General features: G+C 36.3%; 3 protein-coding genes across 3 annotated transcripts; 1 reads left to right on the top strand and 2 right to left on the bottom strand.

The window, feature by feature from the left end:
- Positions 1-635: 635 nt before the first annotated feature.
- LOC118490127 lies at positions 636-18,397 on the bottom strand. Its single transcript, XM_035987375.1, has 3 exons — positions 18,327-18,397; positions 4,138-5,086; positions 636-4,052 (listed from the first exon to the last, which is right to left on the bottom strand). The coding sequence occupies exons 2-3, from the start codon at positions 5,000-5,002 to the stop codon at positions 790-792; spliced, it is 4,128 nt and encodes a 1,375-aa protein (XP_035843268.1). The 5' UTR covers positions 5,003-5,086; positions 18,327-18,397; the 3' UTR covers positions 636-789.
- Positions 7,500-11,373, top strand: LOC118490364 (interaptin-like). The gene is made up of 3 exons (XM_035987956.1): positions 7,500-7,508; positions 8,682-9,630; positions 9,716-11,373. Exons 1-3 carry the CDS (start codon positions 7,500-7,502, stop codon positions 11,371-11,373), a joined length of 2,616 nt encoding a protein of 871 aa, XP_035843849.1.
- Positions 18,363-21,020, bottom strand: LOC110928608 (deSI-like protein At4g17486). Its single transcript, XM_035987957.1, has 4 exons — positions 21,005-21,020; positions 20,378-20,665; positions 18,477-18,484; positions 18,363-18,404 (listed from the first exon to the last, which is right to left on the bottom strand). Exons 1-4 carry the CDS (start codon positions 21,018-21,020, stop codon positions 18,363-18,365), a joined length of 354 nt encoding a protein of 117 aa, XP_035843850.1.
- Between the last annotated feature and the right edge of the window lie 261 nt (positions 21,021-21,281).

Here is a 21,281-nt window from a genome sequence, read left to right on the forward strand (position 1 = left end):
AGGGCAAAAATTGTTAGTGCAGTGATGTCTATCGCCTGCGTCAATCAGAACCGTAGCTGAAATAGAAGTAAAATAGGCTTTATATTGTAATTAATAGAGAAATAGGCAAGGTGGCAAACTTGTAAATAAGAGGGAATCTCTTATAACCTTGTGCCTATAAATAGGAGCCTTAGTGTTTAGTTTAAGGACTTTTGCCACATTAGAGCTTTGAGAAGCTAGGTGCTTAGAGAGAGAAACTAGAGAGAGAAAGTGGCAAAACGTGATTCACGGAGCTTGTCACTTGTTGGTCCCTGGTTGAACGGGATCTTCCTGTTAATGAATGTCACACTATGATTGCTGTGCGGAATCCAGCAAATCATACACAGATACAGAAAGACATATGATTTCCATGTTCAATAGTCTGCAATTCAATTGAAATATATGACAAGATACAAGTTCCAGTTGATCACAGACTTCAGCTCTCTAGGTTACAGGCCGATTCAAAAGTCCTAAATGAGCTGACAGAACTTCTATTTATAGGCAAGTCAGAATAAGCTAAGTGCTGTCCGATCGGTTAGGCTAACCGATCGGTTGGGCCACCCGATCGAACAGCTGTTCGATCGGCTAGGCCAGCCGATCGGCTTACAAAGCAGCACTTTTACAAAACAAACCCTGTATTCTGACGCCTTATACATTAAACTATACAACTTTAACAAAATAAAGACTTTAAGCTGACGGAAGCTACAGACGTTTATGTACTAACAGACTCCCCCTCGGATGAAGCTGTAGTCCCTTCCAGCAAAGTCTTGATTACCTCCTGTTGCGTCTTCTATCTCGTGCCTTTTGTTTTCTCTTCTCTTCTCGATCAGCTAACATTTGTCTTCTCTTATGTCTTCCCTCTGTTATCCACCAATTTCTGTACACTGGATCTCCATCTCTTTTTCTGTCCCACTTAGGGATCTTGTTCTCTTCAGACTCTATGGGTGTCTGATCAGTAGGAGGTACAAATCCAAGATTTCGTCTTCCTCTTTCAACAGCTTTTCTCTGAATTTCCTTGGATCTTAAACTTCTCTTGTACACCTTTAGAAACTCATCAACCTCTAGTTCTCTCCATGAGGTTTTCCAGTTCTTACCAGAGTTGATTTCTTTAGCAAAACAGACATCAACTACACTCTGGTACTGCTGAGCAATGGCTTTGTCTTTCTTGTCATAGATTATCTTGTTGACAAACAAGCAATCTATGTCTTTCTTTGAGCAATTTACCAGCCACATCGGGTCTAGAATACAAATTTTCCTAGCTTCACCAGTGTCTTTATCGTACAAAGAGATCACAGCTTCAGCAGTAGAAGGATTATAGAGCCATGCTTGAAATAAATCATAGAAATCCTGCTCAATAGCCCTTAAAGGCATGCTCTTCAAACACTTTGGCGGTTTGACATCAAGAGTAACGTCCTTCTCACCTTTAGCTGTATACTTCACAATTCTTTTAGGAAACTGTGGTTTCCAATCTGGATAATTGATCGTTGCTTGATACTTGATGAAATTCCACAGCTTCTGGTCTCTCTGTTTTACTTCAGGACCGTAGTAGAGTTGTTTAATATTCTTTGTAACCACCAATTCATCTATGTCCCACCAAGGTAAGGTAGCAAGATCAGAAATGCACCTGAAGTATTGAACACCTTGCTCTCTTCGAATTGCATAAACATTCAAGTCTTCCAGATACCCCCAAGAAAGAATATCACCCCAAGATAAGTCTTTATCATGAGTAAAATACTGTAGGGCTCTAAGAGGCTTTCTTTCCTTTGGCATTGATCTGAACCATTTCTTTCTCTCTTCAGCAGAAATTTCTCTTGGAACTGGTTCAGGCATATCAGCAGATGCAACTCTTTCTTCAATTTTTCTCTTCAATAATTCTGCATTCATGTCTTCAAATAACTCTGTGAATGTAGGAAATGCCATGTCTTCACCTTCATAGTGAAAATCTATTCTTTCTTCTTCCGAATCTGAATCAGTCTCTATGGTCACATTATCATAAAATTCTGCTTCAAGTGGAAATTGTGGTTCAAAGTTTTTAATCGGAGACTCTGGGATTTCATCTTCGATATCAAATTTAAACTTCCCATCTTCTAACCCCAACTCCTCAAGCATTTCAGCTCTTGTTCTGATAATATCTACTTCTCCTTGATGATGTTCAGAAAGAGAAATAAAAGTAGATGTGAGTTGATGTACCTGATCACCAGATTGGTTTCCAGAAGATGACCCTTCACACTCTGCATCATCATTCTGTTCATTCACTTCATCATTCATGAGTTTATTTACTTTATTTTGGACGGATGGATCATTGATTAGCAAACTCGATGTGCCTTGATCATCATCATCATCATCATCATCATCAGGCTTATCATCATCATCGGATTCATCGTCTGCTTTATCATCATCTTCAACTTCTTCCTCCCAAAAATCACTATCAGATTCTTCTTCCACTTCTCCTCTAGCTATCTTCCCTTGATCCTTTAATTCAAAAAATCTTAACAGCTTGGCAGATTCTTCTTCACTATAGGGCACTCTATAGGCTTTTCCAACTAATACAAACTTGTCGGTAGAGTACTCCAGTAGTAATACTTCTTTAGCCTTTTTCTTTCTTTGTATGATTTGAACGTCTCTCAAAACATTCTCCGGAATAATAGGCTCTACAGATTCACCAACCATAATAAACTCTGGTTCATGAACTGCTTCATTTTCTGCTTCCACCATTTCTTCATCATTTGCTGTAACATCTTGAGCATCCACCATTTCAATTTCTGGTTGAGAAGATGATCCACCTACCTCAAGTTGATTTTGTGAAGATCCAACAACTTCAACTTCTTCTGCTATACCTTTATTTTTCAGGTTAGCTTCTTCAGCAAGCTGTCTTTCTCTTTCTTTCCTTCTTTCATTTGCCTTGATAATGTCAACTTGATCAAAAGCCTCGTGGATGTTCACCTTCAGATGTGCTTCAATCACAGCCGTAAGCATTTCCAGTTGCTTATCTTTCATCACCTTATCTGCTCTCATAGCTTCCATCTCTAGCTTCATTGCCTTCATTTCATTTGTCGAAGCTTCATTCATCTCATTTAAGAGTTGATTCAAAGTCTGATTGATATTCTGCAAGTCTTTGACTTTGGCGTTCAATGCAGCAATTTCATCAGTAAGTGCACTAATAAGTTCTGCATTATCTTTTATATCTTCCTTCATTTCATTCAATTTCTCATCTTTTGTAAACACTGCATCCATTACGTCTTCGTGCCGTTTCTCCAACTCATCAATCATTTCCTTCAACTTTATTTGTACAGCTTCGTTTTCTTCCTTTTCCCTTTCCAAGGCTTTAACTTTTTCTTCCAATTCTTTCATCTTTTTATCATGAAATAGGTCTCCTTCACTTTCTGGCATATCTTTAAAGAAATCTCCAGTAGCACCACCTAAGCTATCAAAATCTAAGTTGAAATAATCTGTCTTTCGTTGTGATGATTCTGGAATATCATGACGATCAGATGTTTGTTTAGCAGATTTGACTCCGGTGATCTCCACATAATCATCATAAGAAGTTTGTGTTTCTATTGGAATTTCTGTTAAAGGAACTTCTTTTGGTATCTCAACTACAGGACTAGTTTCAGCAGTGTCCTGTTTCTTCTTTCCTTCCTTCTCTTTTTGTGATTTAGCATTCTGTTTCTTTGCTCTAACCACTCTTGGAATATCACCGGTGCGAGTAGCTTTTCTTTTCTTTCTGTTTTTCTGAGAATCCTCAGGATTGTACGGTGAATCTTCATCTTCAGAATTCTTTCTTTTCTTTAAAGGTCTTTTCTTCAGTTGTACCTTTCCTTTTCCCACTGTCTCTTTGACCAGTTCAGATTCCGATAAAGTTTCTTCTGAATCTTCATTACTGGAGTTCTTTTGAGCTTGTGCTTGTTCAGCCTCTTCATGCTTTTTAAAATAGCTTTCCAAAGTCTCTTCTAAACCAACACCTTGATCAATCACCTCCCTCGGTTCTATGACAGGTTCATCAATTAGCTTTCTTTGAGGTTCTTCAGAAGACCCTGCAAAAACAATTATTTAAAGCAAAATTAGTAACAATTTTCATAACATAATCTAAGAATCATATAGCTCCCCCTATCACTGTACCCTTTGCTGTTTCTTTAATTACAACCACAGGGGTCGACTTTGGTGTTCTCTTTCTCTTTCCATCTTTGATACACCACCATCTGGTTTTCTTTTCAATCATATCATTCATCTTATTGTCTTCATTGTCTGAATCACTATTATCATGTCTCCATTTATCATTTTCAGGAGCTACGTATGCTTCATCCTTTAATGCACAGATCAACTCTTTTGTTTTAGCATCCTTCTCCTTTGTGATTCTCAGAATAGCAGTCTTATTCACTTCAGCCATTGCCATAATATCATCATTATTCTTTGGCAAATCCTTAACTTTGTCATCCAAGATCATCATAATGAATCTTGGGTACATAATGTATTTGTCTTTCCCGGCTAAGCAATTTTCTTTTAAAAATTCAAAAATCACTTGTGAAATATTGTATTTCTTGTTCAGCACAATACTTACAACAATGTTCATTATGTAGTCAGACACCTCATCATAGGCTCCCTTTCTGTGAGATAGGGAATGCACTAAGCAATGCATTAAGTATCTGTATTGTTTCGAGAAACTCCTTTTGAACATTTTTCCGTTGATGTGTGAAGAAAATCCCAATCTACACCATAGCCCTTTAGCAAGACGTTCTGACATGATCGTTGGATCATTGTCAGAATCTTGTAAATCAAGAACCCTTCTTATATCCTCTACTCCAAACACTACTTCAACATCAATATCCTTGTTGTTTTCATCTTTCTTCTTGACTACTGCATGAATTTTATTATCCTTTTCTTCAAACCTTGCAGTGTCCCAGAATCTTCTAACATGAGATTCATAAACTATTGTTGTATCAGACAATGCCTTAGCAATTCTGCTTTTTCTTAAGCACTCAGCCATTTTTTCTGCTTCTGTTCCTTTTGTAGAGACCTCATCAATTGCAGATGGAACATTGTGTCCTTTGTTAGTGTCTTTTCCTCGTCCCTGTGAAAAATTTAAACATTAGATATAGAGACTTGAAACACTTGAAACATTTAGAGTGATAGAACAATGAATCGAATGGCTTGTTCGATCGAATAGTATTTGCTGTTCGATCGAATAGGAATGATATGTTGAAAGAACCTTTGCTGTTCGATCGGCTGGTCTGATCGATCGAGTGGTCTACTCGATCGGCTAGCAAAATACTGTTCGATCGATTAGCAAAAGACTATGCAAGATATCTAAGGTCATCAAACAATGCTACTTGAACGGCTAGAAGAATGCTATTCGATTGGTTAGCAAGTTGCTATTCGATCGACTAACAAATCTCTGTTCGATCGGTTAGCAATGGAATATGCAAACAGTTAGCAAAATGCTGTTCGATCGACTAGCATAAAGTTGTTCGATCGGCTAGTAAAATACTGTTCGATCGGCTAGTAAAATACTGTTCGATCGGCTAGTAAAATACTGTTCGATCGGCTAGCAGAATGCTGTTCGAACGACTAGCATTTTACTACTCGAAAGATTAACCAAGATAGTCATGCATATATGAGATAATGCAATGCTGTTCGATCGGCTAGCATTTGCTGTTCGATCGGCTAGACTAACCGATCGGCTAGCAAATGACTAAACAAAAACAACATACATCAGATTCACTCTAACACTTTAAACAATGACAAAATATATCATGGCACACATTTCAAAGCAGAAAAACAAAAGATTTAAACATTATTCATAAATGAAAACATGATGCTGTTCGTTCGGCTGGTCTAGCCGATCGGCTAGCAACATCTTCATCATGAAGAACATTCAAATAATCATGAAGAACAAACTAACAGATATCTCAAAATTGAACACAGATTATTATTCTTCCTGATGTCGACATCAAAACCCTGTTTTCATTTTCTCTAAAAACAACCTAAAACCTGTTCAAATCTTCATCTAAAGTTCCGACTGACGTCACTTTCAATCTTAGATCTATCAAGATTAATTAAGATTTTGCAAAAATTAAACCGGCAATCTTGTAGATCATGCAATTCCGATCAAAACCCTATTCTCAGAATCATCTAACTCTATCTTAATCTTTCCTAATCTTGATTTTTCTAACCGACTCAATGAAGAACATCAAACAGTTAAGAACATGAATGAAATCACTGATTCAAAGATTTAATGACATACCTTTACCATTTGTGATGATGAGTGAGCCAACAACACAAATTTGAAATGAAAAAGGAATCAAGAATCTTCAAGAACAATGAATCGAGTAGCAGTCTGTTCGATCGGAAATGAAAAAGTTTTCTAGAAGCCTTGACTGCCTATTTATAGGTATGACCTGATCGATTGGCCTAACCGATCGGCTAGCCTAGCCGATCGGCTAGCTGTTCGATTCAAAGATCATGACCTCTTTACTCGAATAACTTTTGACCCTTTTTCTGATTTTGAACCTTTTCATATTTTATCAGTGAATGAGAAATCCATTTAAGCATCTAGGTCCAAGTTAATGACCCTAGAAACTTAATTCGTCTACCAAGTTCAACTTAATGACCTTGGTTGACCTGAAGCAAAACACACTGATTGTTTTTCAAAGATTTTTCTTGAAAATTTACAAGTTACAAATTAATGAACTTGTATTTTGATATTTCAAAACTCTCTGTTTTTGATTAGCTCCCAACTCGCCTTTCCATTACAGGATCAACTTTCTGCATTTGCATCAGACTGTGAATCTGATGATACGCTTTCTACCTTGGTTTGTCAAAAATAAAGTAGAAATGTAAAATATATTTCAGTCTTCTTTTGATCTATTTCATGCATTGAAAATACAAAAATATATTTTACATTTCTACTTTATTTTTGACAAACCAAGGTAGAAAGCGTATCATCAGATTCACAGTCTGATGCAAATGCAGAAAGTTGATCCTGTAATGGAAAGGCGAGTTGGGAGCTAATAAAAAACAGAGAGTTTTGAAATATCAAAATACAAGTTCATTAATTTGTAACTTGTAAATTTTCAAGAAAAATCTTTGAAAAACAATCAGTGTGTTTTGCTTCAGGTCAACCAAGGTCATTAAGTTGAACTTGGTAGACGAATTAAGTTTCTAGGGTCATTAACTTGGACCTAGATGCTTAAATGGATTTCTCATTCACTGATAAAATATGAAAAGGTTCAAAATCAGAAAAAGGGTCAAAAGTTATTCGAGTAAAGAGGTCATGATCTTTGAATCGAACAGCTAGCCGATCGGCTAGGCTAGCCGATCGGTTAGGCCAATCGATCAGGTCATACCTATAAATAGGCAGTCAAGGCTTCTAGAAAACTTTTTCATTTCCGATCGAACAGACTGCTACTCGATTCATTGTTCTTGAAGATTCTTGATTCCTTTTTCATTTCAAATTTGTGTTGTTGGCTCACTCATCATCACAAATGGTAAAGGTATGTCATTAAATCTTTGAATCAGTGATTTCATTCATGTTCTTAACTGTTTGATGTTCTTCATTGAGTCGGTTAGAAAAATCAAGATTAGGAAAGATTAAGATAGAGTTAGATGATTCTGAGAATAGGGTTTTGATCGGAATTACATGATCTACAAGATTGCCGGTTTAATTTTTGCAAAATCTTAATTAATCTTGATAGATCTAAGATTGAAAGTGACGTCAGTCGGAACTTTAGATGAAGATTTGAACAGGTTTTAGGTTGTTTTTAGAGAAAATGAAAACAGGGTTTTGATGTCGACATCAGGAAGAATAATAATCTGTGTTCAATTTTGAGATATCTGTTAGTTTGTTCTTCATGATTATTTGAATGTTCTTCATGATGAAGATGTTGCTAGCCGATCGGCTAGACCAGCCGAACGAACAGCATCATGTTTTCATTTATGAATAATGTTTAAATCTTTTGTTTTTCTGCTTTGAAATGTGTGCCATGATATATTTTGTCATTGTTTAAAGTGTTAGAGTGAATCTGATGTATGTTGTTTTTGTTTAGTCATTTGCTAGCCGATCGGTTAGTCTAGCCGATCGAACAGCAAATGCTAGCCGATCGAACAGCATTGCATTATCTCATATATGCATGACTATCTTGGTTAATCTTTCGAGTAGTAAAATGCTAGTCGTTCGAACAGCATTCTGCTAGCCGATCGAACAGTATTTTACTAGCCGATCGAACAGTATTTTACTAGCCGATCGAACAGTATTTTACTAGCCGATCGAACAGCTTTATGCTAGTCGATCGAACAGCATTTTGCTAACTGTTTGCATATTCCATTGCTAACCGATCGAACAGAGATTTGTTAGTCGATCGAATAGCAACTTGCTAACCAATCAAATAGCATTCTTCTAGCCGTTCAAGTAGCATTGTTTGATGACCTTAGATATCTTGCATAGTCTTTTGCTAATCGATCGAACAGTATTTTGCTAGCCGATCGAGTAGACCACTCGATCGATCAGACCAGCCGATCGAACAGCAAAGGTTCTTTCAACATATCATTCCTATTCGATCGAACAGCAAATACTATTCGATCGAACAAGCCATTCGATTCATTGTTCTATCACTCTAAATGTTTCAAGTGTTTCAAGTCTCTATATCTAATGTTTAAATTTTTCACAGGGACGAGGAAAAGACACTAACAAAGGACACAATGTTCCATCTGCAATTGATGAGGTCTCTACAAAAGGAACAGAAGCAGAAAAAATGGCTGAGTGCTTAAGAAAAAGCAGAATTGCTAAGGCATTGTCTGATACAACAATAGTTTATGAATCTCATGTTAGAAGATTCTGGGACACTGCAAGGTTTGAAGAAAAGGATAATAAAATTCATGCAGTAGTCAAGAAGAAAGATGAAAACAACAAGGATATTGATGTTGAAGTAGTGTTTGGAGTAGAGGATATAAGAAGGGTTCTTGATTTACAAGATTCTGACAATGATCCAACGATCATGTCAGAACGTCTTGCTAAAGGGCTATGGTGTAGATTGGGATTTTCTTCACACATCAACGGAAAAATGTTCAAAAGGAGTTTCTCGAAACAATACAGATACTTAATGCATTGCTTAGTGCATTCCCTATCTCACAGAAAGGGAGCCTATGATGAGGTGTCTGACTACATAATGAACATTGTTGTAAGTATTGTGCTGAACAAGAAATACAATATTTCACAAGTGATTTTTGAATTTTTAAAAGAAAATTGCTTAGCCGGGAAAGACAAATACATTATGTACCCAAGATTCATTATGATGATCTTGGATGACAAAGTTAAGGATTTGCCAAAGAATAATGATGATATTATGGCAATGGCTGAAGTGAATAAGACTGCTATTCTGAGAATCACAAAGGAGAAGGATGCTAAAACAAAAGAGTTGATCTGTGCATTAAAGGATGAAGCATACGTAGCTCCTGAAAATGATAAATGGAGACATGATAATAGTGATTCAGACAATGAAGACAATAAGATGAATGATATGATTGAAAAGAAAACCAGATGGTGGTGTATCAAAGATGGAAAGAGAAAGAGAACACCAAAGTCGACCCCTGTGGTTGTAATTAAAGAAACAGCAAAGGGTACAGTGATAGGGGGAGCTATATGATTCTTAGATTATGTTATGAAAATTGTTACTAATTTTGCTTTAAATAATTGTTTTTGCAGGGTCTTCTGAAGAACCTCAAAGAAAGCTAATTGATGAACCTGTCATAGAACCGAGGGAGGTGATTGATCAAGGTGTTGGTTTAGAAGAGACTTTGGAAAGCTATTTTAAAAAGCATGAAGAGGCTGAACAAGCACAAGCTCAAAAGAACTCCAGTAATGAAGATTCAGAAGAAACTTTATCGGAATCTGAACTGGTCAAAGAGACAGTGGGAAAAGGAAAGGTACAACTGAAGAAAAGACCTTTAAAGAAAAGAAAGAATTCTGAAGATGAAGATTCACCGTACAATCCTGAGGATTCTCAGAAAAACAGAAAGAAAAGAAAAGCTACTCGCACCGGTGATATTCCAAGAGTGGTTAGAGCAAAGAAACAGAATGCTAAATCACAAAAAGAGAAGGAAGGAAAGAAGAAACAGGACACTGCTGAAACTAGTCCTGTAGTTGAGATACCAAAAGAAGTTCCTTTAACAGAAATTCCAATAGAAACACAAACTTCTTATGATGATTATGTGGAGATCACCGGAGTCAAATCTGCTAAACAAACATCTGATCGTCATGATATTCCAGAATCATCACAACGAAAGACAGATTATTTCAACTTAGATTTTGATAGCTTAGGTGGTGCTACTGGAGATTTCTTTAAAGATATGCCAGAAAGTGAAGGAGACCTATTTCATGATAAAAAGATGAAAGAATTGGAAGAAAAAGTTAAAGCCTTGGAAAGGGAAAAGGAAGAAAACGAAGCTGTACAAATAAAGTTGAAGGAAATGATTGATGAGTTGGAGAAACGGCACGAAGACGTAATGGATGCAGTGTTTACAAAAGATGAGAAATTGAATGAAATGAAGGAAGATATAAAAGATAATGCAGAACTTATTAGTGCACTTACTGATGAAATTGCTGCATTGAACGCCAAAGTCAAAGACTTGCAGAATATCAATCAGACTTTGAATCAACTCTTAAATGAGATGAATGAAGCTTCGACAAATGAAATGAAGGCAATGAAGCTAGAGATGGAAGCTATGAGAGCAGATAAGGTGATGAAAGATAAGCAACTGGAAATGCTTACGGCTGTGATTGAAGCACATCTGAAGGTGAACATCCACGAGGCTTTTGATCAAGTTGACATTATCAAGGCAAATGAAAGAAGGAAAGAAAGAGAAAGACAGCTTGCTGAAGAAGCTAACCTGAAAAATAAAGGTATAGCAGAAGAAGTTGAAGTTGTTGGATCTTCACAAAATCAACTTGAGGTAGGTGGATCATCTTCTCAACCAGAAATTGAAATGGTGGATGCTCAAGATGTTACAGCAAATGATGAAGAAATGGTGGAAGCAGAAAATGAAGCAGTTCATGAACCAGAGTTTATTATGGTTGGTGAATCTGTAGAGCCTATTATTCCGGAGAATGTTTTGAGAGACGTTCAAATCATACAAAGAAAGAAAAAGGCTAAAGAAGTATTACTACTGGAGTACTCTACCGACAAGTTTGTATTAGTTGGAAAAGCCTATAGAGTGCCCTATAGTGAAGAAGAATCTGCCAAGCTGTTAAGATTTTTTGAATTAAAGGATCAAGGGAAGATAGCTAGAGAGAGAAAGTGGCAAAACGTGATTCACGGAGCTTGTAATCGTTACATCATCAATGGAATCACGACATTAGTATGATCTCGTGTGTTCGGTCACACACGTTCACGGATTCCGCACGTTGAACGTGTCGTTACGCAATCGAATCGGAGCGAAACCGGACCTAACAAGTGGTATCAGAGCAGGTGCTCGGTTGCGAAGATCAAATGCACAGATTCGTACTGGATGTCATCAGAAACAGATTCGAATTTCATTCAGATTTGTCAATTTTCTTCATTTTTACTTGTTCTTCACGTTATTAACTGAATTTTGACAATTTGAACAGGTTTTCACGGTCGAAAATTGCTGATTTTCGGATATGTTGTGCGAAAGTGATTGATCTACAAGCCTACAAATTTTCAGATCTTAATTCGAAGCCGTTTGAGAGAAATCTTGGATTTTCTGTTCGAAAAAATTGGGATATGGTGACTGTTGCTGCATTTGTTCATGTTGAATGCCAACCGATCGGTTAGCCTAACCGATCGGCTAGGCTACTCGATCCAAAGCATAACATTCATTAAAAAAAACGTTGACTGGTTGACCTAGCCGAACGGTTAGGATTCACCGTCTTTTTCACCAATCGAACAGGAGATAGTAAAGCTAACCGATAAGTAGCATGTTCCTTCTTCTGACACACCTTTAAATGAGTTGAATTGTCAACTCTGACCTTTCGGTTAGCAAATATTTTCACAACACATCATATTTTAAATCAATAAAGTCAACAATCTCTGAAATCGTTCATTAGGGAAGGTCATAAGAATCAATTAAATGATAAACAGTTGTCGGCCACTTTGATGTTTTGAAAAAAATAAAAACAAATCTTTGATAGAACCGACCCACTATTTCCAAAGGTCCAATCGTTGAATTTCTTTTGCCACTCATATGTGATGATAATCATTGAAATAATCTGAACTAGCCGCCCGCTATCTTAGATGACAATTTTGGTCAAATCATACGTTTCTAGAGCTTAAAATTGACAGTCAAGCGGTTAAGTTTTGTCGCTTAGTGTAAATTGATAAAATTTTGTCGTGTAGCGATAAGTTGTGAAGAGTTTTTGTTCGGTTAGTATAATCGATCGGCTAGGAAGTTTCATCTATCGAGTAGGCCAACCGTTCGGTTAGGCTACTCGAACGGCTAGCAAAGTGCTAACCGTTCGAACAGGAAATTATCACTCGAACAGCATTCTTTTCTACTCGATCGGACAGCTCTTGTATTTTTGGATCGAACAGCCTATTGTGCCAACCGATCGGCTAGCAAAAGTGCTAACCGATCGGCTAGCAACTCTTGGATTGGCTGGTTAAGTTGTTCGAACAGCAAGTAGTGTGATATTCCCAACCGATCGGCTAGCAAAGTGCTAACCGATCGGCCAGCAAATCTCAAACGAACAGCAACTACACTCAGCCGAACGAACAGAATAAGCATACCTTTGAATCGAACAGCTGTTCGATCGATTGGCCTAATCGAACGGCTAGCATCTCCTGTTCGATCGAGTAGCAGCATAACATTCATTAAACACTTTGACTTTTTGACTCTGTTCGATCGAACAGCAGCATGTGTAGCATTTCTAGCCGAACGGCTAGCACCTCTGCTACAATTAACCAATCGAACAGCATAAAAAGTTGAACTTTTGACCCTGACCGATCGAACAGAAGCATCACTGACATCACTTTCAAACTTTGACTTGTTGACTCTAGCCGATCGGCTAGGAATCCTCCAATCGAATAGTATCACCGATCGGTTAGCCAATAACAGCACAACAAATCACAGTCAACACTGCAACTTCTGTAAACATTATCAGTGTTGCAGTTGCAGTTGTCTTCCACGTGAACTTCTCGATCAAATAATTTTGAATGATAAAAGTGTTCAAGTCCACCGCCCACTTAACCAATATAATCTCATTGTCACCGACCCATTGCATTTAATACTCAACAGAAAGACCACCGCCCCATTACCATTAATACCAAATCACATTCTTTTAATCCCACCGTCCCATTGTCCACTTATACATAAAGCACAATCAAATCCACCGCCCAAAACAACCCACATTTAAGTCACCGTCCCACTACATGTTGAGGTGATAATTAAGCCCATGTTTTAGTGGTTGAAGTGCAGCCTTTTTGGTTTGAGGTCCAATCAGAATTCAAATAACGTCAATTGCTGTTAAATCATTAATAAAATCAAAGTTGCAAAAGGTGAATTGGTTGTTGATTTGTAGGTAACACGAGGGAATTTACAAGGTAATTCACAAATATAAGTTCATGGCGAAAAATGAACCTATTCCGTGGAAGGATAATCGTACAGAACAACAAAAGTACGAATATCGAAAAATGGTTGCTGAAGCAAAGATCATCCGACTCTCAGGTGTTTATCAGGAAGCAAAACTTGCAAATCGTTGGGATCCAAACAGAGAGTGCTACCTTGATCAATATGGCAACATCGCAATTGATGACAAAACGATAGATATCGAAGCCATCATCAAGGAGTACAAAGAAGAGGATGATTATTGGCAGAAGAAATGGTGGGGAGATGAAGAAGAGAAAAAGAAAAAGAAAGAGTTATTAGAAGAAATAGAAAGAAACTCAGAAAATATAAGTTTGGATGAGTTTAGTGAATTAATCAACAGGGTTAGAGAAGGAATAACAAAGATTGAAGAATCTAAGAAGGATGAATCTTCAAAATGTGAAGTTGTATGCTCGAAATGCGAAAAATCAGAAGCCGACAGTGTGAAACTCATGAAGGATGTGGAGAGCTTGACATTGGAAAACAATACCCTGAAAAACGAGAAGAAAGCTGATGATGAACAGATTCAGGGTTTACGTTCAAACTGTGAAAAATTGAGATCTGATAATGACAAACTCTTAAAGAGTCTTGAGAGTTTGTTATTGGAAAACAGCAATTTTAAAAAATTGGAAAATGATTTCAAAAGTCAAATGAAGATTTTACAAGATGAGAGATATTTTTGGCAAGAATAATTTGGAAAAACAAAGCGAAATAAACTCTCATCTTGCTAAAATCATTCGACTTGAGCATGAAGCTGTAGATGCTCAAAAGAAAATTGCTGAGTTTGAAAAAGAAGATTTCTGGATTAAACTGGAAAACAAAAATTTAAAAGAGAATGAAACAAGATTTCAAGAACAGTTAAAAGTCTTGAAAAATGAAAAATCTGTTCTTGAAAATCTTAAAATTGAAAATGAAAAATCAATCAAGTCTTATCTTGAAAGAATATCACAGCTTGAAAATGAAGCTGAGAATTCAAGGATCAAGATTGATGAACTTGAAACGAAATTGAAAGGTTTTGTGACTTCATCAGACAGGTTGAATTTTCCTTGTCCAAAACCGATCAATTCTGTTCCAATAAGTGACAATGTCACAAATTTTGACAAAGTCAAAATTGAAGATTGTGATGACAAATCTGATGATGAAAAAGAAAAGGAAGAAAAACGAAAAACATTTTTGAAATTAAATGAAATGTTTAAAAATACCGTTTTACATTCTACTGAGAAAGGTGAATGCTCAACGCAAAAACCTGTAAAGAAGAGTGTGGAACAGAAACAAGTAAATAAAAATTTGAAAAATCCTAAAAAAGAAAATAAAAGCTCATCAGATCAATCATCCAATCATTTTCAAAAACCACAAAAAGTTAAAAATGAAAACTCACAAAATGTTGGTAATAAGTGGTGCAGGTTTGACCACAGTGCTTGAAAGCCAAATCCAACATTGAGGAGGAGTACAGATTACCACAATGCCAGACAGTGTTATGATCTGAGCATTTGGAGTGAAGGAGATATATGGTATGATAACAGAGTGTGTTACTCTTGTGGAGTTAGAGGTCACATTGCTGTTAACTGCCAGAATTGGAGTTTTGAAATGCGAAGATGCTTTAACTGTCAAATTCAAGGACACATTGCCAGAGATTGCCCAAGGAGATCAATGGGAAGATCAATGGCTGAATCTCAAAGTAAGGCAAAGAAACCAGTCAAAGTCAAGCCCAAAGAACAGAAGGTTCAACAACCTAAAGTTCAGGAAACAAAAGTAAAACTTTCTCAGGGGCAGAAAGACAGACTGCGTAAGAAGAGGAAGAAGGCCAGAGAATATCTGGAAAGGATTTTGTCCCCGGGTTCTTCATTTGGTAAGAATAAAAGTACTGATGAATCGCTTCAATCGACTGCAAAATCAAACAAGCCGAGTTCATCAGTTACAAATTTGAGGACAACAGAGAAAAAGGAGAAAAAGAAACGTGTCGGCGATGAATCTGACAGGTCAAAGTCAGACAAGCCACACTCAGGCAATGATTCTGGTTCGACAAAACCAGAAGAGCCAGTTGTTGAGGTAAAAACTACCAAACCCAAGGCTGGTCAGGCTTGGGTGAATCTGTTTAAATGAAAAATCCTGACTTGCCGGAGTTCCCAGGTTGGTAAGCGTGGAACATGAATCGGCACATTTCTTGAGAAATTTCACTATGGTGATTTTTCGTCTTTCAAAAGATAAATCAGGGACATTAAGTTGTACTTGATTCATCTTTCCTACAAGTGATAATATGAAAAACAATGTGATAAAACCCCGAGTTTATGAAATGTCACACAAAACTAATTTTCCGGAAAAACCATTTTGATTAAAACAAACTTAAGTGTTTTGAAATCACAATGGGAAAATAGTTTGTTGTGAGGGGGAGTTCTGATTGTTTATGCCAAATGGATGGAGAATTGAAGTGATTCAATATCAGTTTGTCATTTTATTTGTACAGTTTTCAAATTTTCCTTGAAAATCAAAATTGAAACATATTCTGATTTTAGGGGGAGAAAAAAAAAAAATTAGAAAATTTGAAAATTCCAAAAACATTGAAAAAGAAAAATGAGTTTTGTTGATAAAAGAGGAAATGATAGTACATCAGTGGACTATCACAGCACGCTAAAGAAATGTAATGTCAAATGTGATAAACGGTCTCACTAATGATGTGACGATAGGTTTTCGTACATTTAGTAGATTTATTCGGGATATAAACCTAAAATTTCAAACTTGCGAAATTTGTGGGGAACACTACTTGGATATATAGGTAACCCCTGAAATCTCGTTTGAAAGGTCTCGTATTCTGATATACTAGGTGTTAATACTCTATGATGTCTGGGGTATTATTCCGGGACTTCTGCTGAACGGTAGTTCTGACCTAGTCCCTGGCTAATACTTTCACCAAAATGCTTGAAACATAGCATTATAGCCCTCAGATTGATTAGACAATAAAATTGATAATCATCTGTTGTAGCTGAAAAGATTCTCTAAAGGGAACAAATTGCAAAAGTCGAAAACTGATATCTCTCTGCTGAACGGAAGTTCTGACCTGAGATCCCTCAGTTCTCGCATTTAACCCCTAATTTATGTACAGACATCATTTTTTAATTCTTGCCTGTAAGACTGAATATTGAGATTCTGGATACGGGAGTATATTCAAGAGGTGGGACACATGAATTGAGCTAAGTTCCTAAAACATCTAAATCGTATCCTGAATAGATTGAAAAGTGTGTGAAAATTTAAGAGGACAACTATATCGTCAATCGAGGTGAATCGTTTAGAACTTAAAATGATTAAAGCTTAACGGTGCTAGTGATTTGTCTCATGAACTGATATGATCCTCTTACACAAACTCACAAAAATATTATTTGTATATATTTGTTTACTGTATTTCTTTCAAATACAAAAATCCAAAAATATTTTCGGAGTGTTTTAGCATAAAATTTTGAAAAATTCAAAAAGATTTTTGACAACTGATGTTGAAAAGCTAATATTCAAAATTCAGAGTGCTAAACATGATGAACATGTTTGGGAGAATATGTTGAAAACTTTAAAAGACATATATAAATGGTTTGAAAGATTGTGTATATTGGTTAATCAAGGTCATTTATTTGAACTTGATGTAACTAATATGTTTGTTATAAATGATTTCTACCGGTAAGTTTACGGGAATTAATTGGTTATAAATTTGTGAAACTTATTGTGAGGTAGAGGATATGCAGGTTAACCAGGTTTCAAGTCCTGAGCAGATGTAGAACAAAGCCAGGAATTGATCCTGAACTTGTGAAACGACGAAAGCCAGACTACGATACCGACAGCTGAGTCTAAGGGGGAGTCTGAAGACGAGCTCAACGCAAACGAAAGCGTGGATTCAAAGAGCCAAGTATCGTTCCTGGAAGAGCTTGTAATCGGAAAGCAGGTGTCGATCCCAAAAGCACGGAAGCTTGACGAAAGGGGGAGCCTGAAGAAAAAGAGTCTAAGCGAGAGGGGGAGCAACGGAACCTCAAAAACAGATCCACGGGGATTTTGTTTAAAAGGAGGGAGTCTATGGTTGCTGATACCGTCAAATCTTCAAAAAGACTCAGAGAGAGAGAGAGAAAGACTAGTCGCTACGAGTTTGACTACAGATTGACTGCGGCAATATCCAAGGGGGAGTCTGTTAGTGCAGTGATGTCTATCGCCTGCGTCAATCAGAACCGTAGCTGAAATAGAAGTAAAATAGGCTTTATATTGTAATTAATAGAGAAATAGGCAAGGTGGCAAACTTGTAAATAAGAGGGAATCTCTTATAACCTTGTGCCTATAAATAGGAGCCTTAGTGTTTAGTTTAAGGACTTTTGCCACATTAGAGCTTTGAGAAGCTTGGTGCTTAGAGAGAGAAACTAGAGAGAGAAAGTGGCAAAACGTGATTCACGGAGCTTGTAATCGTTACATCATCAATGGAATCACGACATTAGTATGATCTCGTGTGTTCGGTCACACACGTTCACGGATTCCGCACGTTGAACGTGTCGTTACGCAATCGAATCGGAGCGAAACCGGACCTAACAAAAATGAAACCTACTTTTAGCGAAAGTACTACACTTATGAACTTGTTAGGTAATCATCTATGATAACTTGAAATCGTAACACTGTTAGTTTGACCAGTCAAAAGTCAAACTGCATTACTTTATTTTTGGGAAAAAAGGGGCATAGCAAAAAACACATACCACAATTATGATACTCTGGGAGCTGTTTAACGGTAGTTACTTGAAGGCTTTCGGGAAGTAGACAACTGCATAGAGCACCTGAAATTTTTTTTTACAATAAAACATTTATTAAGAATAAACGAATGATTAGACTTTTCAAAATGAAGATACTTGAAAAGCTGAAAGTTCAACGCAAAAAAAGAAGTTAAATCTTGTAAAAATGAAAATAAATCATATCGTATTAGTGTATGAACCGAAACACCTTTTTCCCATATTTTTATTTTTTTTAACGGTAATAATTAGTGTGTCAGATATGATTACAAAAATCAGATCACTTCAATAACAATCCACCTTTTACACAGCTGTTCTAGGAGGTCGGATCTCGGATGCATCAGAAATCCATTTTAGGGAACATTAGACCCATTTGACCGGTTCCTTTTTTTAACTAGTTTTCTTTTTTCTTTTCAATTTACCGAATTCAATAACATGTCTGTTGACCGCAAGGGGCAAAAAAAGTAGGGGTGCTAAACGGGTCGTGTTCGCGGGTTGGCGGGTTCAACCCGACCCGAACCCGAAAATTTTACACAAACCCGACCCGAAAATTTTAAAAAAGTGCACGCCCAAGACAAAAATAGTGCAACAATTAAATACACACACACTATTCGACAAACATAATAAAAAAACCTAATGTAATTAGTGATTAAAATAATCCAGTTAATACCAAAATTTCAAAAGTAATAAAATTTCATGCATATCAGGCACATTGAAGCAAACTAAACATGAAAAACACATCTGGCAGAAATGTTTACACCTAGTTTAGCAAGTCATTTAACCCACCGTAAGGGCTACAAATGAACCGAACAAGCACGAACAAGGCCTTGTTCGTGTTCATTCGTTAAGGAAATAATGTATTCACGAACGGTTCATAACGAGGTGGGAATAGGGTATCCTATTTTTTTTTTTAAATAAAAGAGTAAAGAAAAAAATAATATAAAAAGTTTAGATAAAACAAATGAATGTACAAAAATCTTCAATGAACAACATGTTTTTTAAATAAAAGAGTAAAGAAAAAAATAATATAAAAAGTTTAGATAAAACAAATGAATGTACAAAAATCTTCAATGAACAACATGTTTTTTAAATAAAAGAGTAAAGAAAAAAATAATATAAAAAGTTTAGATAAAACAAATCAATGTACAAAAATCTTCAATGAACAACATGTTTTTTAAATAAAAGAGTAAAGAAAAAAATAATATAAAAAGTTTAGATAAAACAAATCAATGTACAAAAATCTTTAATGAACAACATGAACAAACGCAAATGAACGAGCGTTCACGAACACATTACCGAACCTTCATGAACACAATTGAACGAACGACACCCCTGTTCGTTTTCGTTCATTTAACTAACCGACCGAGCTTTCTTGTTCATGTTCATTCATTTATTAAACGAACGAACGTAAACAAACTTCCCGTCGAATGGTTCACGATCTGTTCCCTGAACGTTTGATTCATTTGCAGCCCTACCCACCGTGGAATCTTTTTAGTAATATTAAAAAACATGATAATAGGAGGTTTGATGCATTAAAAATAAAGTTTAGGCAGCATTCAACCCATCTGATCGATTTCCTTTTTAGCTATTTTTTACTGACCATTATAAGTAAATTGGATGAAATTGCACCTCTACTTGATTGTTATTTTAGTAAAATACACATATATTTTAAAAAGAGTTAATTACTGTTTTCGTCCCTGTGGTTTGTCAAAAATCACTATTTCAGTCCATTAGTTTAAAATTTGCGATTTCAGTCCCTATGGTTTCACTTTCGTAACCATTTCAGTCCACCCCGTAACCATTTCAGTCCCTATACTAACAGAATAAATGGATTGAAATGGTTACGAAAGTGAAACCACAGGGACTGAAATGGTTACGAAAGTAAAACCACAGGGACTGAAATCGCAAAATTTAAACTAATGGACTGAAATAGTGATTTTCGACAAACCACAGGGACGAAAACAGTATTTAACTCATTTTAAAAATATATATATAGGAAATGATTAAAATTGTACACACACCTAACTTGGCGAGCCGATTAACCCACCCGGGAATTCCTCTACCCGTTAATCTTTGGGAAATATCATCCGTAAAATGATTGCAATTCTTGGATATTAGGTGATACGTGTCCCCATGGTACTCTGAGGCAACGGTTTCAATAAATTCTCTAAACTCAGAAGGCGATTTGGTTACATGCCCTAATGGGATTGAACATCTGTATGTAAAGCCCGGACAACTTTTGGGTTCAACTTCAAACACCCCACTTATTGGAAAATCGTGTGCTCCAAACCCGTATTCCATACCATACACTGCACAAAAAAAAAAAAAAAAAAATTAAAAAAAAAAACAGTTTGTTAGGGTTCTTATTAAAAAGAAAAACAGTTCTACAAATTAAGCTCATTTTCAATAGCGACAAATAGCCTAAGGTATTTTACATGTATATTTTATAAATAGCGATTCGCTATGTTTATATCAAAATACCCTGGCTATTTTATAAATAGCGATACACTAGAAAAAAAAATCAATTATTTTTATATGTTTATATCAAAATACCCAGGTATACATGCTATTTTACATGTATATTTAACCAAAACCTGAAATCCAGCTATTTTATAGCTATATTTAATCGCTATTTATATTTAAAAAACACTGAAATCCCGCCATTTATCGCTACATACCCTGTGGCGACCTTCGACCTATAAGCTACGCTATTCGCTATAGCGACCACCAACCGCTATTGACAACTATGATAAAGCACATAATCAATTTTTTGTAGTGCACATTATATCATTAATTCAAACCAAAGACACAACAAGTGGGTTGGGTAATGGGTCAAAACTGGTAATTTGTAGTGTGGGTCAAAGTAGTTGCTTCATGAGTGTTGGGCGGGCCTGCAAACATTTTTTTGTATATTTAAAATTGTTG

This window comes from Helianthus annuus, chromosome 3 (genome assembly GCF_002127325.2).
Source record: "Helianthus annuus cultivar XRQ/B chromosome 3, HanXRQr2.0-SUNRISE, whole genome shotgun sequence".
NCBI lineage: Eukaryota > Viridiplantae > Streptophyta > Magnoliopsida > Asterales > Asteraceae > Helianthus > Helianthus annuus.

Coding starts and splice junctions, on each gene's coding strand:
- LOC118490127 (XM_035987375.1), bottom strand. CDS start 5,002: ATGGCTGAGTGCTTAAGAAAAAGCAGAATTGCTAAGGCATTGTCTGAT. Junction 4,053..4,137: donor AATTAAAGAAACAGCAAAGG/GTACAGTGATAG, acceptor TTGTTTTTGCAG/GGTCTTCTGAAGAACCTCAA.
- LOC118490364 (XM_035987956.1), top strand. Junction 9,631..9,715: donor AATTAAAGAAACAGCAAAGG/GTACAGTGATAG, acceptor TTGTTTTTGCAG/GGTCTTCTGAAGAACCTCAA.